Source organism: Zingiber officinale, unplaced genomic scaffold (assembly GCF_018446385.1).
Source record: "Zingiber officinale cultivar Zhangliang unplaced genomic scaffold, Zo_v1.1 ctg30, whole genome shotgun sequence".
Lineage (NCBI taxonomy): Eukaryota > Viridiplantae > Streptophyta > Magnoliopsida > Zingiberales > Zingiberaceae > Zingiber > Zingiber officinale.
In genome coordinates, this window is record NW_024589931.1 from 1 (window position 1) to 18,214 (window position 18,214).

At 41.1% G+C, this 18,214-nt stretch overlaps 2 protein-coding genes and 1 pseudogene across 2 annotated transcripts; 1 reads left to right on the forward strand and 2 right to left on the reverse strand.

The window, feature by feature from the left end:
* Positions 1–17: 17 nt before the first annotated feature.
* LOC122037375 (transcription initiation factor TFIID subunit 4b-like) lies at positions 18–4,867 on the forward strand (the record flags this gene model as incomplete). The annotated part of the gene is made up of 9 exons (XM_042596826.1): positions 18–142; positions 224–311; positions 423–558; positions 674–729; positions 803–859; positions 933–1,076; positions 3,574–3,636; positions 3,708–3,963; positions 4,417–4,867. Coding segments are annotated over 9 exons (1,095 nt in total), but the record flags the coding sequence as incomplete, so codon positions are not given.
* A 2,001-nt stretch (positions 4,868–6,868) lies between these two features.
* LOC122037357 lies at positions 6,869–9,278 on the reverse strand. The gene is made up of 2 exons (XM_042596802.1): positions 7,304–9,278; positions 6,869–7,158 (listed from the first exon to the last, which is right to left on the reverse strand). The coding sequence occupies exons 1-2, from the start codon at positions 9,105–9,107 to the stop codon at positions 7,001–7,003; spliced, it is 1,962 nt and encodes a 653-aa protein (XP_042452736.1). The 5' UTR covers positions 9,108–9,278; the 3' UTR covers positions 6,869–7,000.
* Positions 9,279–15,837: 6,559 nt separating this feature from the next.
* On the reverse strand, positions 15,838–17,545 carry LOC122037358 (annotated as a pseudogene).
* Positions 17,546–18,214: the final 669 nt, after the last annotated feature.

Here is an 18,214-nt window from a genome sequence, read left to right on the forward strand (position 1 = left end):
TGTAAATGTAAATTCACTTGCAACAGGTGACTTCTGCAATTCCACCCCAATCTGGAGCAACCACAAAAACTCCCTTAAAGAAACCATCTGCTGGCCAGAAGAAACCACTTGATGCACTAGGTTCATCTCCACCCATGTCCAGGTTAACCTCGTACTCTTTTAAATGAGACATGGAGCGTGCCTAGAACTATATAAGTTGTAAATTCTTTGATTATGCCCTCAGCAAAAAACAGAAGACTGCTGGTGCTTTTCTTGATCAAAGCATCGAACAGCTAAATGATGTTACTGCTGTTAGTGGAGTTAATTTAAGGGTATGGACCTGGTTTTGTGCTTAATTTATGGATAGATAGTAGCTTTTGAAAAGTTTATAATGATATGATGCCACCAAATTTATATTTAGAGTATTTCTGATTATTCAATAGGAAGAGGAAGAGCAGTTATTATCAGGTCTGAAAGAGGATAGTCGAGCTTCAGAAGCAACTCGAAGGGTTGTACAAGAAGAAGAAGACAGGTTGATATTGCAGAAGGCCCCCCTTCAGAAAAAGCTATCAGATATCAGTTACTACCCTCTTCTACCTGATGAAATAAATGTTTCTTTCCCTTTATTTATTTATTTTTAAACCTTAGGAAGACATTTTGGTCTGACACTTCTAATCTGTGGTGTTTGTTGCAGTGTTGAAATGTGGTTTGAAGACTATTGGTGGTGATGTGGAGCGTTGTCTATCAATGGTAATATATATTTATATCATGTGCTTCATCTTGTCGGTAATTTATTTACTTAATAATCCACAATATTTGTCAGTGTGTCGAGGAGCGTTTGAAAGGTTTGATATCTTATCTGATAAGACTGTCAAAACAGGTTAGTATAATAATGGGCGTGTATGGTTTTATTTACAATTCCCACTACCCTTTGATTGTTATCCCTCTCCCAGAGGGTTGATATTGAAAAATCTAGGCATCAATTTGTCATCACATCGGATGTTCGACGCCAGATTTTTTCAATGAATCAGAAAGCCAAGGAAGAGTGGGACAAGAAGCAGGCTGAAGAGACTGAAAAACATAGGAAAGTAACTGAAGTGAGTATATAAATGGTTCCTCTTTGCTAGTAAATTATCGGTTTGCTTCTCAATTGTTGATACTATGTTATTGGTATATATCACCTCTAATTTAATGTACATGATTTCACTGCTCTGTTAATTCTTGTGTGTAGTGCTTGAAGGCTAAATTAGAATGAAATTTGATATAAGAATCAAGTTCACAACCACATGGTTAAAATGTGAGTTCATATGTAGGTTAGAATAGAACATACCGAAAGGGGTGCCAATTCATGTTTATTAGGCTGATAAAGCTTGTGAGATGTACAATACCAAGATTAGTAAGAGTTTACGAAGTGACTGAAAAGTGAGTGGGCAATTGTGATGAACTTGTGCTAGTGCCTGCTAGTGTCATATATGCTCTTTTTCGGGGGAAATGGCATTTGTGCTCTTTGAATATATCATTATGTATATTTGTCCTTCTTCATCGCATTTTGAAAAATTAAATAAAATAAAACAAGAATTTTCTCCTTCATTACTCATTCAAGACATCAAGGCAATTATATCCATCATTTATCATCGAAAGAAAAAAGACAATAGCACTCCTATTCATGATTTTTCATCCAAATTTTAAAATGTTGAGCTATTCTTCTTATTCAAAGCATCATCCTAAAACTTGAATTAAATAGAATAATATTACAATTTTACATAAAAGATACAAAATTTCAAGATACCTGAAAATGGTGAGTTTGTATGTTGCAAGAAATTGAAATGTCAATTCATAAGTAGTAAGAGTAGAAGATACTTTTATTTATTAGGTGTACCAAGTAATAACAAGCCTAAAGATTATGCCACATGGCATTTTGAGAAAGGAAAAAAAAATCATAAATTGCAAGTTTAGATTAATTTGAAGATGATGAATGGATGGGCGTTTATTTTAGTATATAAAAGGACAATCACTTTCACGTAGATTGAAATGATGATCAGATGGTAATAGTTTGTGATATTCATTATTGTATCTCATCAAATTGTTAAAATGTTAGTAATCTTGAAAACATATTGGTATGCTTATGCACAATATTCACATGAACTTATGTACATATGCTAATCATCATGAAAACATTTGAGTAAATAAATTCAAGCTATTTGGGTTACTTATTCTACTAGTATGCTCATCATAATGGAAACAATTTCTCTATGATTCCTTTAGTTTCTTATATAAGTTATATAAGGCTATGTTTGTCCATCTGTTGTGGTATGAATTTTGTTCATTTGCATTCTTTTTAGTATTGAAATTTGATAATATTCATTTATTAGGATATAGTCCATAGTTGTGAAAAGCACGAGCTTGGCTGCGCCTAGGCGCAAAGGCACAGCCAAGTGTGCCATTTGCGCCTAACCTCAAGCACAATACTTGAATGAAGCACACTTAAGCATGCACCTTTTGAGAGGTTAAGGCACACTTAAGGCACGATTTTCCTCGCTTTATTGAAGTTTTAATTTTTTTTTTAAAAAAAAGTCTAACTCATACCTTTAAATACCTTTTAAATTAATTAGGATGCATTAACTTGCATGCGTGCAACACATTTTTCTTACTAGACTCTTCCTTTCCCCTAGAAAATGAACATCAAGCTCTCTTGCAAACTTATTTCATTGATTTTTTCTTGCATGATTCTTCCTCTCCCCTAAAAAATCAGCATCAACCTCCCCTCCATTCCCTTCTCAAACGTGAACTCTTCTCTCGCCTACAACATGAACATCGGTCTTCTAGATTTGGCTACACTTTCTTGTTTTTCTCCTTTTGTTTCGTCATAACGGTATTTTTTTTTCTCACAGATTGAAGTTCATAAGTTTTTTATCGGTTTTGTTTTTTTTCTGTCACATAATCAAATTGTAAATTAGTTTAGAATTTACATTCTAATGATTTTGTTTTTCCGTTCCTCATAAATTTAAATTGTAAATTAGTTTAAAATTTTCATTCATTTGGATTTTTCTTTAATTTGAAATTTGATTTTGATTATGAAGATAAATTATTTTAATATTTGAATGTTAGTGAATTTTATATTTACATTATTGTTTAATAGTTTGTGAAATATTTGAATTTTGTTATATATGTTTGAATTATTAAAAATTTATTTCCAAAGTGTAAGGCGTGTGTCTCATCTTGCACCTCAGGCCCCACAGCACCTATGTCCTTTTGAGCGCCTCATGCCTAAAAGAACTATGATATAGTCTGATTATTTGACCTAAAATTTATTCGTTAAGCTTTCTTGTATCCTATTAGATAGGGCTATCACATGCAGCCATCTCAGCTATTTACAGGTTGAAATATGTGAATCAAGCACTGCTACATGTATATAGCTATTGGCATCTGACTTTCTTCCTCAATTGTTTGGCCTGAGATGTAAATCTAAAGAGATTTCCTTAATCAATTTTCTGTTTGATTTGTTGAATTATCCGTTTAGCATATTTTGACATGATGCATGACTTGAGATGGAGACTACAAGTGTACAATAATTTCTAATATATGTAACTGCAGATGGATGGAAACACAGAAGCTGATGCAGACAAGGACAAAGGGGATCGTTCTAAAGCCACGAAGGTATCGTCAATCTTTTGTGGAATTATTGTCTTCTTTTCTTTTTCCCTGTAATTACTTTGTTGTATTGGCAGGTTAACAAAGAAGAAGATGATAAAATGAGAACCACAGCTGCAAATGTTGCAGCTCGAGCCGCTGTTGGTGGAGATGATATGCTGTCAAAGTGGCAGCTCATGGCTGAGCGAGCTCGTCAAAAACATGATGGTCCTGATGGGGCTTCTGCTTCCCAGCTAGGTAAAAGTGCAAACAGTAAATCTTCACTGAACTCTGGAAGAGGTCCCAGAGAAAAGCATGAATCAGATAAGAAAGGCTCTTCCTTGTCAACATCTGGTAAGTCTGTTACCAACATATGACGCTTGATATCTCTGTGTGTGTTCAATCCCAAGTATAAAAATGGTATTAGCAAGTGAGTATGATCTTGTTAGGAACAAAAATGGTCACTTCTTATTCAGATGATTTAAATGTTTCATAAGGTGTCACTCTATGTTGCCCTTGGATTATATTTGAGTGAATTTGTCTGATTCGATCTATTATCTGACTTGCGGAGTATTGAGACTTTTCGTGTCTGCTATCAACTAACCATTATAGTGATGCAGTTTACATATTAGATTCAGTCCGATCCTTTGGTACTCTCCTTATCTGCTTTTGATCTAACACATAAAACAAGAATTACTAGTAAAATTCATTGCAGTTCACTGCATCATATGCAAGAGTTAATATTATATTGAAGCCTGAAATAGCATGATTCATCCTGATCCTTTACTTAAAAATCTGATGTTGCAGGTGGTGCGAGGAGATTTGGGAGGAACAATGCCCTGGCCCATCCAAAAGTTGCACGTAACATCTCTGTTAAAGATGTGATAGCGGCCCTTGAGAGGGAGCCACAGATGTCGAAATCATCTTTGATTTACCGCCTGTATGAGAGATCGCCCAGCGATTCTCCGGCAGAATAGTTAAGGGTGAACTTCATCTCTATTAAACATGTGATCAGCCGTCCTTGAGAGGAAACCAGGATACCGAAATCATCGCCTGTACGATAGATCATCCAGTGATTCTGCAACCGAACAGTCTAGGGAGAGCTTGATCTCTGTTCAATGATGTTTTAATGTATTTTCTGAGTACAAAAGTTTCTGCAACAATTAATTGTGGTTATTTAAATTATCGAACTCTGGACGATACACTGACACTGAAGGCCTGTATTTAATGGAAAATGAAGAGCAATTCTGCATTACAAGTGTAGTTAGAATTTGTATTGATGATTAAATTCTGTAATCTGCGGTTTTGTTGTATAGGTGCTCTACCAAACTTCTAGGAAACGTCGTTAATTATTTCAGGGAGTAAATTTAAAAATGAGATATTAAATTTATTACAAAAGTAATTCTTGGATAGCTACTAGGCTCAATTAAAGACATTATTATCTCATAATTTAGTCAAAACAAGGATCCAATCAACAAAACTTAATACTTTACTATCAACAATATAAAATTATAGATTTTGAAGTATGAACCATTGTGGTAAAAAAAGATGAATATGTTCGTCCCCAGTATTTCCATTAATCTATCTCAGGACCAATACGGAGGAGGTAAATCACGGACGGCTACTAGCCTTTGGAATAGTGACTAATACATAAGGGAGGTATTTATCTCAACTTTGTCAAAATTTGAACTCCAGACCTCATTGTGATAACACCATATCTCATGCGCTAGTCACTAGACCCATTCGAGGGGACAATATAAAACTTATTCCTTTACTATCAACGATATAAAATTATAGATTTTGAAGTACGAACCATGAACCATGTTCAAGAACTTATCTTGCCACATCGTGGCTGCAAAGTTCCTTTCCACAATGGCACAAAAGTCCAAAGTGAGCACTACAGGCATGATGAAGAAAAGCTACATTTTCTTATAATTAATGCCTCCATCTAGATTTCTAATCAACAATAAACAAAATAAAAATAATCATACATTCATATAATATTATAACGCCTCCATCTCTAATCAACAAAGGTCAAAAAAAAAAGATTCATACATAAATATAATATAATATATATACATGCCTATGGCCATCCATTTCATATTTAAGAGAAAATTAATGATGGAAGGTACGTGATATATTTTAATTTAATCTTATTACAGTAGAAAAAGAGATGCCTTAAGTTAAGTGGCATTAATACGACAAAATATTACAGGCTTTTCTTTCTGAGCATGAATTCATTTCAGGTGGCCTCTCTTCAAGAAGATCATTTTATACCTTTAAGCATCCAACTGCAATAATATATATGTTAGATTTGAAAAAGATCGATCAAATCTATACTTTCTAATTGAAATTATATATTTTTTTTGTAATGTTGGTTGATTAATTATATTTAGTCTTTTTTCTCTAAAGTTAGGCAGGAGGCTGAAGATTAAATCTTTAGTGCTTAATTTTATCTTTATAGAACACTATATATAATTTTAAATGTATGTAGTGAACCACAATTGATCTCAATAATTGTTCAAACTTTACAACACTTCATAGTACAAAGACACAAATAGTAGGATATTTACATATATATACATGGATACTACAATAAAAAAACAATCATTTTTTTTGTCATTATTACTTATTTTTCGATCCTTTTATGAGTGTCCTTAAAATGGTGCTAAAAGGAGTTATTGAAGTGGCATCATGAATATGTTTTAAGTATTGAGATATAGTTGAAATGTAATAATAGATAGATAATGAATGATAGGACATCATATTTGTCATTAATATCAATGATATTAGATTATGAATAATATCATGTCCTATAATTAATTGAGGCTCTTAGATTATTAAAATATTGATTTCCGCGATTTGTACAATGAGATATGAATGAGATTCAAGTGTGGCAAAATTGAATGAGTAATTCATGGTAAATCTTTTGGAGACAAGCAACAAAGACTCATCTTCTTTCTATTCTTTCATGAGTTCATTAGAATTGAAGATTGGATTTTTTTTTTCTTTCAAAACATAGCCCAATTTCAATACATTTCAACTAAATGTATTCTTAATTTGATGATATTTCAATTGGTGTCATCTAATTTTCCACTGAAATTTTAATTATTTCTAATTAATCTCTAAAACTCTAATCTTGTTAAACTTCTAATCAATTCAACCTATCTAAAAGATATTACAAATCGGTTAAAAATCTATTATTTAATTCAGATCTTCTCTCCACATCTACACTCTAAGAGTCATGAATTCAATCATGAGAAACTCAATAAGACAACCAACTCTTCTTAACTTAATTCTTCATTGACAAGAAGCCATTTGACTGTATGATTAAACCCTAGATGCAAATATTAAGATCAGTTTCATTAATACGCCAAAATGTTACATGCATTCAACTATATATTAATAAGTTGTCAATGCACTCATCTCCTTTACCCTTAATGCTTCCTCTCCTGCCAAGCCATGCTTCCTCTTCAATCGCGAGCAAGCCTCCACAACCTACAAGTTTGTTATTGACATCTGTATATCTGCATATACTTCCCTCTATATCTGTGGAGTCGACACTAAGAAACCGTTAATATAGCGGATCTACATTTTATTATTGCAGCCTTTTAACTAAATTAATTAAATCCAATATATTTCATTGATTAATTAACGTGATTATAGTTGTAAATTAATGGAATTATTATTGTACCTGATGTAGAGGAAGAAGGAGAAGGGCAGTTCATCGTCTTCTTCTTCTTGTTCGTGTCGTCGGCTAATCCAGCAAAGAGACCGGCAGCGTTCATCTGCTTGTTGATCATGCGAGCTGCGTAGTAAGGGATCGTAATGGCGTTGCAGTCGTAATTCGATCTCCATTGCTGTTGTTGTTGTTGTTTTTTCTTCTTCTTCTCCGTCATCAGCACATTGACGAACATGATGGTGTCCAACAAGCTCTCCTTCGCCATGCGCTTCATGTCGTACGCCTGCGCCCTCCGCCATAGGCTCCTCGCGTGCCGGTTCGCCGGCCGAGCGAGCGCCAGCGCCCGAGTGGCGTCGCTGATGGCGGCGTCCGCCTCCCGCATCAGCACCCAGCACTGCGCCCTGTTGCTGTACAGCACCACCCTCTCCTTCCTGCTCCTCACCGGGCACACCTCCAGCGCTTCGCCGTACCGGACGACGGCCGCCTCCACGCTCCCGGAGCGGAATTCCTTGTTGCCTCGGCGCTTCTTCGATGAGCTCAGCAGCGACCGCGCTGCGATCTCTTCTTCCGACATGCGCGATTCTCTGTTTTTCCTCTCCACTTTTAGCTCCCACAGGAACTTGATGGCGCGCTCGGCCGCCGTTTCTCCGGCCATCTTCGTCGCGTCGTAATCCAGAAGCAGCGTCGTCGTTATGGCGTCTCCGATTCGTTTCCTGGCGCCCAAGGTTTCCAGCTCCGCCAAATCGACGAGACAGGGGGCGGCGATCTCCAAGGCCACGCGTCGAGTCTTCCGGTCGTCCAGCAGCAAGAGGAGGCAATCGACGCCCATGTACTGCCAGTCGTCGGAGGATCTCGCGAGGTTGCACAAGCTCTCCATCGCTTCCGCGCTTCGCGCCACCGCCGCCCGCCCCTCTGCACTGCGGCAGAGTATTCTCATCAGCCCGACTCCGGCAGGGGAGTCGCCGTTGGCCAGACCTCCCCACATCCCGCTCAACTCCCTCACGAATCCGGCTTCCCGGCGGAGGATCAAACGCCTGCACGGCGTGTCCCTGTGCGCCAAGCAGCAGAGCAAATAGAGCGACCAGCACTGGAGCTGGCTCGCCCACTCCTCCGCTCGCCGGACCTCCGCCTCCGGCCCCCCGAGCCCCCGCGTCAGCAGATCGCGGTGGTACTCCACCCGGTCCCCAGGCTCCGCCGCCACTAACTCGCTGTGCACCCTCGCGAGGCAGGTGGAGGCGGCGCGCATGGCCAGCTCCACCACCTCCTCGCGGCGGCGCGCCACGGCCGGGAAGGTGACGTCGTAGCTGGCCAGGTGACCGAGTGCCCGGACGGCGACGCGCTGCTCCACCCAGGTGATGCTCCCGCGGAGGAGGTCTAGGAGCGGCTGCACGGCGCCGGCGTCGACGGCGAGGGCAGCGAGCTCAGGGAGGCGGATGGTGTAGGAGCCGAGGACGTGGGCGGCGTAGTAAGGGATGTAGACGTTCTGGTGGCAGCGGAGCCACGCGGGGTCCGCGACCGCCTTGGCGATGAGGAGCGACATGCAGCGGAGGGCCCCGAGGGACGGCAGCTCGGGGTCGTCGGGCCGGGTCATGGCGATGTTCCACAAAGCACTGAGTACAAGAACGTCAGCCTCGTCGTCGCGGCGCGGCATGTTATCGAAGAAGCCGGCGAGAGCCGATCGCCGGCGGCAAGGATTGCGATCTTTCATGGCACAAAAAAAGCAGCAAATCGTACCCGAGACCTCCGCCGTCTCCTCCTCCTCCTCCTCCTTCATCAGCTTGTTGTTACTCCTACTGCTACCTGTCATGATCTCCATGACAATCGATCGATCGAATTATATTGAGAGGGAAGATTAATCGAGATGCGATCGATCGTACTAGATATAGAAATCAATCGACTGCAGGACGGTGAATTATATTGGAACTAGGTCAAGCGGGGCGGCGCATGACAAAGGTGACATGATTAATTAACTCGGTTGCTGCTTTTGATGAGATTAAGCAAAGTTAATTAGTGGCTTCAGCTTTGAAGAGATTAACTCAATTACAGTTATAATTAATTAGTTACTCCGGTCCTTGAACAGATACAATTGCATGTATTAATTAGTTAATTAGTTCGCGTATGTATGTATGCATGGTTAATTGCAGAGTGCAGGAAGAGGAGTCTAAAGTTGCGGCGGGTAATTACCGATGAAAACTGGCGTTAACTCTGAGTTATTAAGCTCCATCTGCATGGATTGTTTGTTTAATTAACGGTCGACATGAAGAGTAATTACTTTTGGTGATCTCATCGGGAATTAATGGCTGGAACAGGTGCAGGAGCTCCCATCACGGCATTAAAGTTGAGGTTTAAGTAGTGATTATCATTAATTATATATTTTTGACTGAAAAAGGCATGAACTAATTATGCCGGCCGGCAAAAAGGAGGTGGTCCTTGCTCCTTCCAGATGCCTATATATGCTCGCTTTGTCTTCCATCATCTATATCGCGCATTGGGTGTTCTAGAGCATATATCCATATTAATTTTTTTTATTTAAAATACATAATTTAAAGTAAAAAAAATATTTTATTAAATTTAAATATCTATTTTCATTATACCACCTATCAATTTTCTATTTATTCTCTCTCGTAGAATGAAATTCATTCCCTAAATTTATAGAAGTGTTATTTATAAATATTGATGCGGTGATAAAGGAGACCCACTAAGTGTGGGTCAAAGGAGGAAGATAACAATCCACGTAGAGGTCAAAGTCAAGGAGGCCAACGCCAGAGGACCGACGAACCCACCAAAAGGTGGTCGAACGGAGCCTTGCATCAGGGGTCAACCGGCATATGTTGCCCGACCGACAAAGAGGTGGGCCATGCGAAGCGTCCGTGCAACCAAGATCACCAGAAGTTCGTCATGGAGCAAAGAAACCTGGAGATAACCGAAACGTTATTCAGGTCGGGTAAGAACGTGCTATCGAAACTCGTCACCATATGAAAGAGCAGCCAAGTCCTTCCAAGCAGAGGAGTATTTGGCCAATCAGAGGAGTACTTAGCCGAACGGCTATCCCACTCGATTGATCAGCAGGAACACTGACATGTTTTTATATATACTTTTGGGAGATAATGTCGCCAACATGAGATATGGTCAACAGGCGAATCATACGACGGACAACTCAGAGGACGTGCCCATGACCAATTGAAGAACGTGTCCATGACCACGTGTTCATGACCAATTAGGGAACGTGTCCGCTGTTGGCACAGCGGGGCCGACAAGAGATGATTGAATCGCTGGAAATACTAAAATACATTTCTCGTTCTTTCAACTCTATTTAAAATACAACAACAATAATAAAATAAAAGTGACAAAAAAATAAGGAAGAGACTCGGGATTTACTTGGTTACAACCTACGTGGTTGTTAATCCAAGACAGTTACAAAGCTTTCTAAGAATCTCCTTCTCTGAAGGCAGAGAAACCTTTTACACATAATGCAAGCTCAAACAGTTGCTAGGAAGTTAATACAAGAGTTGATATTTTATTTCCTACCTTCAGAAACCTTTTTATAGCTCTTGAAAATCCTATCCATAACTTGAGGGCGTCTCTAAGGGAAATGGAGGGTGCCTCCAGCGAGGCAGCAGCGGATAAAGGTTTATCCGTTACTAACAACTACTTTGGCCAGGTTAAGGGCGCCTTCCATAGGCATGAAAGGCACCTCCCTTGATATTATGGCGCCTTCCATGGCCATGGAAGGCGCCCTCCGCTTGAAGGGAGCAGAGGCGCATGGGGCACCTCGGAGGCGTATGGGATGCCTCGAAGGCGCCTTCAGCAGATTCTCCAGCCTCAATATCGTCTTGAGCTACTACGATCGCCTGGGTGATTGCTGCCAACCGAAATAGGGCTCATCTGAATCCAATTTCTGATCTTCTCCTCGAGCAGGCTTCCACTCCGGTGTACTCTTCCGCAATACTTTCGTCCCTCGGATGCACCGAGCCCGTCGGCTCTCTTCCCGTGTCATCCTTCTCGCTGCTGCGTCTTCTGCTCGACTTCTTGTATTCTTAAGCTCCTGCGCACTTAGACACAGAGATCAAACAAAAACAGGACCTAACATAATTTGGTTGATCATATCAAAACAACCACGGAGTTCAATAATCTCCTCCTTTTTGATGTGTATCAACTCAAGTTCAAGTTAGGATAAAACAAACAGATAAAAAAAAATTACAAAACATTAAATTGCAATATAAGAAATTGCAAAAACAAGTATAATGCCATTTGAGTTACAAATATTCAAATTGGAAAAAAAGAATCCTCACTCCCCCTGAACTTGTATCTTTCCTCCCCCTTTGATCACATCAAAAAAATACTAGGAAAAAATTTTAAAATTAAATTTTTGAGGGCACCTTAGTAAAATAAATAAATCTTGCTAGTTAACCAATTTTTAAATCATGAAATTTTCAAATAATTGACAAATATTAAAAGCATTATTTATTTAATTTGACAACCTTATCAGTTTGTCAATTAAATATTTAATTCAGTAATTACCTTCCAGATTGTGGCGAGACACTAGGTCTTCTTGGTCATTAAATCATCAACCACTTCTAAACAAAGTCATTTAAAGAATTTAAATATTAAATTTTTCTAAAAGCCAAAAACAAATGTTTAATCTAAATAAGTTTTTGGAACCCAATATAGGTTCCTTCCTACTGGGTTAATAAAAAATTTAGAGGGTATATAATTTTTTAAAAAATTTTCTAATTTAGCCTTGGTGATGTCTAATATACCAGTTTAACTTGTCATGAATTCTAACTTTGATTTTTTAAAGTTATTTAATTATGAGCATGCACCTTTTTTTTAAACTGTCGATTTGCATTTTCAAGTTATCATTTTTAACCTTTAAATTGTTTAATTGTCCTTTTAAATTATCATTCTCTTTTTCTAATTTTGCCAAATCTTTAGTAAGAATTTTAACAAATTGAAAGGACTACTTGGGGGGATAGAGCACGTACCTCACTCACCTTAAGTTCTGATGCTCCCCCTTCATCATTGCTTTCTTCTGATGATCCTCCCCCTTCATCTATACTCATCTCTCAGCTGGTCTCATCTTCTTCTTGATGGATTGTCGTTAGCGCTAGTCCGGCGTATGCTTCGATTTCAGATTCGGAGGATGACGACTTGTCTCACGTGGCTTTGAGATTATGTTTGGACCGAGCTGGCTTCTTATTCTTTTCCTTGTCTTTGTTCTTCAGTTTCGAGCAGTCATTTTTGATGTGCCCTTCTTCGTTGCAATTATAGCATCGAACGGTCCTTATATTTCGAAGATGCTTTCTCGTCTGTAATTTAAATTTATTATATTTAATAAATTTATTGAACTTTCTTACTATAAGAGTCATTTCGACTTCATCGATGGATGCTTTAGAGTCTTGATCTTCCATCTTTGTTTTTAGGACAACATTGAGATTTGTATTTTCTATTTCCTTAGGATATGCAATTCGAGATTCGTGAAGTTCAAAAGTGAAAAACAAATTCTCTAACGTACTTACCTCAAGATCCTTAGAGATGTAGTATGCATCTACTAAGGACGCTCATTCTGAAGTTCTCGGGAAGACTTTGAGCGCATATTGGATTGAATCTCGATTTGTTACTGATTCTCTGAGATTGTTTAACTGAGTAATCAATTTTTTGATTCGTGCTTGGAGTTGCGCTACCTTTTCTCCATTGTTCATCCTCAGGTTTGTTACCTGGGTTCGGAGAATGTCTCGTCTTGCTAACTTTGCTTCCGAGGTACCTTCGTGAAGTTCTAGAAACTTCTCCCAGAGATCTTTGGCAGAGTCGTAGCTATCGATTCGATTGGCCTCCTGGGGCGGAAGGACACTGAGCAAATGGAACTCTGCTTTACCTTTCGCCACGAAGTCCAATTGCTCCTTTTTCGTCCATTGATATTCTTCTTTCTTGGCTTTGTGCTGATCCGTAGGTGCTACAAAACTATATTTCATTATTAACAGAATTTTGAAATCTATTTTGAAGAATATCTCCATTCAGCGTTTCCATTGTGTGAAGTCTCCGTCGAATTTTGGGGGGTGCATGCTTGCACCAGCCATCGTCTTGATCTTGATACTTCAGTCGACGATTAGTCCTTCTGAGGCAGTTGAGCTCTAATACCACTTGTTGGCACAACGGGACCGGCAAGAGAGGGTTGAATGACCTAAAATACTAAAATACCCTTCTTGTTCATTCAACTCTATTTAAAATGCAACAATAATAATAAAATAAAAGTGACAAAAAAAAATAAGGAAGAGACTCGGGATTTACTTGGTTACAACTTAGGTGGTTGTTAATCTAAGGCAGTTGCAAAGCTTACTAAGAATATCCTTCTCTGAAGATGGAGAAGCCTTTTACATACAATGAAAGCTTAAACAGTTGCTAGAAAGTTAATACAAGAGTTGATATTATATTTCCTACCTCCAGGGACTTTTTTATAACTCTGGAAAATCCTATCCGTAGCTTGAGGGCGTCTCCAAGGGGAATGGAGGGAGTCTCCAGTGAGGCAGCAGCAGATAACGACTTATCCACTACCAACGACTACTTTGGCTAAGTCGAGGGCGCCTTCCATAGGCATGGAAGGTGCCTCCCTTGCTTATGGAGGGTGTCTTCCATGCCCATGGAAGGCGCCCTCCGCTTGAAGGAAGTGGAGATGCATGGGGTGCCTCAGAGACGCCTTCTATTCCTTTAGAAGGCGCCTTCAGTAGATTCTCCAGCCTTCATATGGTCTTGAGCTGTTCCGATCGTTTGGGTGATTGAGGCCTACCGAAATAGGGCTCATCACCCGAACCCAATTTTTGATCTTCTCTTCGAGTAGGCTTTCGCTCTGGCTTCTCATCCCTTGAACGTCGTGTATGTTCTTCTCTTCCACCGGTGTACTCTTTCATAGTACTTTTCCCTCAGATGCACCAAGCCCGTTGGCTCTCTTCCCGTGTCATGCTTCTCGCTAACTGCGTCTTCCGTTCGACTTCCTGCGCTCCTAAGCTCCTGCACACTTAGACACAGAAATCAAACCAAAACAGGACCTAACATAACTTGGTTGATCACATCAAAATAACCATGGAGTTCAACATCCGCAACCAATGGGAGAACTTGCCTATGCCTCAAAAAGTGTGCGCGTCGCCCACCAGGGTATTATATAAATGAGGTCTGTACACCGGCGCAGGTATGTGTAATTCACTTTTTGCGCTTGTGATACTGTTGTTCCACCTTATTCTTCGTGTCGGTGACTGACTTGAGCGTCAGAGAGCCAACACCGGGACCCCTTCCCTGGCTTGGCACTAACGTTTCTTGTGCTTGCATATGGAGCATGATCTACATCCAGTCAACGCAGTAGCCACATCTTCAACTTTTCGTCTCTATGATTTTTGGACAGGATCAAATATAAAATTTAAGGAATGAATAAAGTAGTTGGTGCAAAGATTTTTTAGCTAATCTATCTAAAATTTAAGATAAACATTTTAAATAGTGTAACTGATATGGATACTTTAACAAACACTAAAGGAGTGAAATCAAATTTCTTCGGGACATCTCATAGAATTTTGTTGGAGTTCAATCAAAGTTCCACATTGGAAAGATTTGGTAAAGATCATGAGTTTAAAAGGATGTAGGATATCTCTATTGACATGAGGTCTTTTGGGTAGAGCCCAAGAACAAAGTTGTCTAAAGTGGACTGGAAATTAACTACAGAAAATGAAAGGAAGAACAAACTGATCGCACTGAATTAATATTATTATGGGTAATGTTAAATGACCAGAATCTGGCCAGCTAGAATTCATACATACATGCATGTGCAAGGTATTTTAATACAGTAATTCTTGTTGGCTAGAATCTGGCCAACTAGAAATCTATATCCCCCAATTATAATACATGCATGTAATTAATATACACATCTGATATTACTAAAATGTTCCTGTATATATATGCATGTATGCATTCTAACTGGCCAGATTCTAACCATTTAACACTACACATTTTAATAATATCATATGAATATATTAATTATATGCATATTAACCTATTATTATTACGTCATCTTCTTCGTTCATCTTGCATGCACCATTGCTAGCTCATAGTAAATGATGTGATTGGAAATTGAAGTGATCTATGATTGAAGACAATATAGCTAGGCCTAGCGGTATTAAAGCATTGCATGATCTTCATCGCTTGGATCCCATAATTGTAGGAGTGATGGGAAACATGGTGAATGATCAATGAATGCCACCCTGCCCTACTTCTTGTTGCATGGCGTCTGTCAAGGGGGATCCCACTCCCAAGCCTGGTGAAAGCTTCAGCACACTTGATCTTGTTTCTCCCTAGGAGAACTAACTCAATTACATGTTAATATAAGAAAGGAGAGGAGATCGATCGAATTATGAGCATTTTCATAAATATTGTGATGGAAACAGGAAGCATGCATGATGGTTTGGTATGGAGGAAGAGGACGATCGACGAGGGAAAAGTAAACGGAGAACAAAAGGGATCGTCTCAGCTAGCTAAAAGCTTTAATTGTCTTCTCTGTCTTCTTCCATGGCGTCACCATTAAGCTTGTTCGAAGATTGCAATGCCATTTGTACAATTCTGAAAGCTCTCTGAGAACACTAACAATTGATCCATCTTCGATCGCCGGTGCACTGCTAAACCTCGACCCTCCGGACGATGGCGTCACTTGCGCGTTGGCGTTTATGATCCGATGCCGACAGCTTAGCTCGGTTGCTTGCTCTGCCCCGTTCGCAATGGGGTAGCTCGCGGGTTTCGCTGATGGAGCGGCGTCTTATGTCCGCCGGAGGAATGAAGCAGTCGGCCGATAGGCCGGCGACGTTGAAGGCCACCTCCTCGATGGTCCACGCCTCCTCCATCCGGGTTTTGGTGTGGCTCATCGCCATCTCGCCGAACCTGAAGAGAGTGACCACCGATCGGCCGGAATGGGCGATCATTACGCCTTCCACGGGACGGTAGTCGTCGAGGAAGGAGTCGATGGTGGTCTCCCAGTAGATGGAGTCGCCGGCGGCGTTGGATTGGATGCGCGTCAGGTGGGAATCTTCGATGCGGATCAGGAGTCCTGTTCGCTGGCTGAAGTAGCCGAAGAGGACGTGGCGGATGATCTCGGCGGGACCGTCGCTACGGGCATTTAGAGTCTGTGGATCCGCGCAGAGCTTCAGCACGAAGAGATCTTCCCCGTTGATAGTTCTCTCGCCGATGCAACGTGCGCCGGCGAACATGCTCGCAGTGGTCAGAGGATCGAGGCCCTGGATGGCGCGCCGGAGGGGTCGGACGGGGCCCTTGGCGGCGTGGGTACCGAGCCAAGGGGTGCCGCCAGACGAGCTCGCCGTTCGAGCCGCCGCGGACCTTGCTTCCGCCAACGGCGAGCTCGACGTACCACATTTCGGGGGCCATCTGCCAGAGGATGAAACTGCCGGACTCTGCCGCACGAGCAAAGCCGCCGCGGTTCTTGACCACCTTGGTGACTGTTTCGAACTCCGTCGCCGCCATGCGCACCTTGCCCATGGCGTAAGCGTTCCTGATGGTGCTCTGCAACTTGACGCCGCCGGACGCGGCAGTGTACTGCTGCAGGATGTACTGCGCCGATGATGTTTCCTGAGAGAAATGAAACAATAAATGAGAGTAAAAACGCCATCTTTGAGGGAACCAAAACGTCGATTGCAGCTTTTGCCCAAAAATGGAGGAACAGAGCAACCCGACCGGTGAAATTAACGGCATGGGAGAGAGGTCGAGGACGAGACTCACAATGGGAGTGCCCTTTATGCTTAGATGCGGGCGTAGTGAGTCGCCGGCGTTAACATAAACAGGGGCGAGTGGCGCCGCCATCACTCCGAGAAGTAGGCGAAGGTCGGAGCGGCGGAACGACGTGGCAGCGGCCGAGGACTTAGCAGAAGGCGGCCGGGCGAGCTGGCCCCACACCCAGCGGCCCCGCCCTTCCCTCCTCGAGCCTCCGGTATCCTCCGGCTCGTCGCTCTGAGGACCCTCGGCGAGCGGCGCCAAGACCTCCCTCTGGGGACGAAAGCTCTCGGATTGCGCGATCAGCTGCAACTCCGGCGACTGCTGCTCCATAAGTTGCTGCCGGCCGTGTCCCTTCAACCTCCGAGGGAGGAGTCGCAGAGTGGCTGACGTAGGGCACTGGCTCCTCGCCGACGGACTCTTCGGGCGTGTCCTCGCCGGAGATAGGGCACGAACCACCTCCTCCAGCGCCGATAAGAATCCTTGTTTCTTCTCCATTGTCGACGGCGTTGGTCTTCGTTCCCTGACCACCGAAGCTTTTAACAAGTTACGGTATGCATCGTCGCAAGACGAATAAAAATCCAAAATACAGTCGTTGAGGATGTAACAGTAATTACGAAAATTTTGAAGTTTGGACTGAAAACTCCAACGCTCGAGATAAAAATTAATCCAACAACGTCACCTTCTTCTTATTTTCTTCAATTCCTCCTTTTTTTTTTCCCCCTCATTTTGCATCTTATTGCTTTGAATTCTTTGAAATTACAATTCCATCCTGTACAATTCTAAATCTCTTTAATTAAGTTATTTATATATAATTGTCGGCCCCACCACCTGAAGTCCTACGTGTCATGTGGCTCAGCAATCCATTCAATTCCTTTCGATAATTAGTTTTATGTATATTGTATGCCCCACCACCTGAAGTCCTACGTGTCATGAGGCTCACCAATCCAATTCGTTCCTTTCACTAATTTGTCATGATAAATGCCATGCCTGAGAATGAGATCCATGAGAATCAAGTAGAAAATAATATTACTAATATTTATAATGTTTTACGTTTATTTAATGAATAAAATAAAAATAAAATTTAGGGGAGGTAGACCACCCCTTTCTTTAGATCAGTCTTCTTTCAAAGTTATTACATCTAGTTAAGGAACCGACAATACAAAA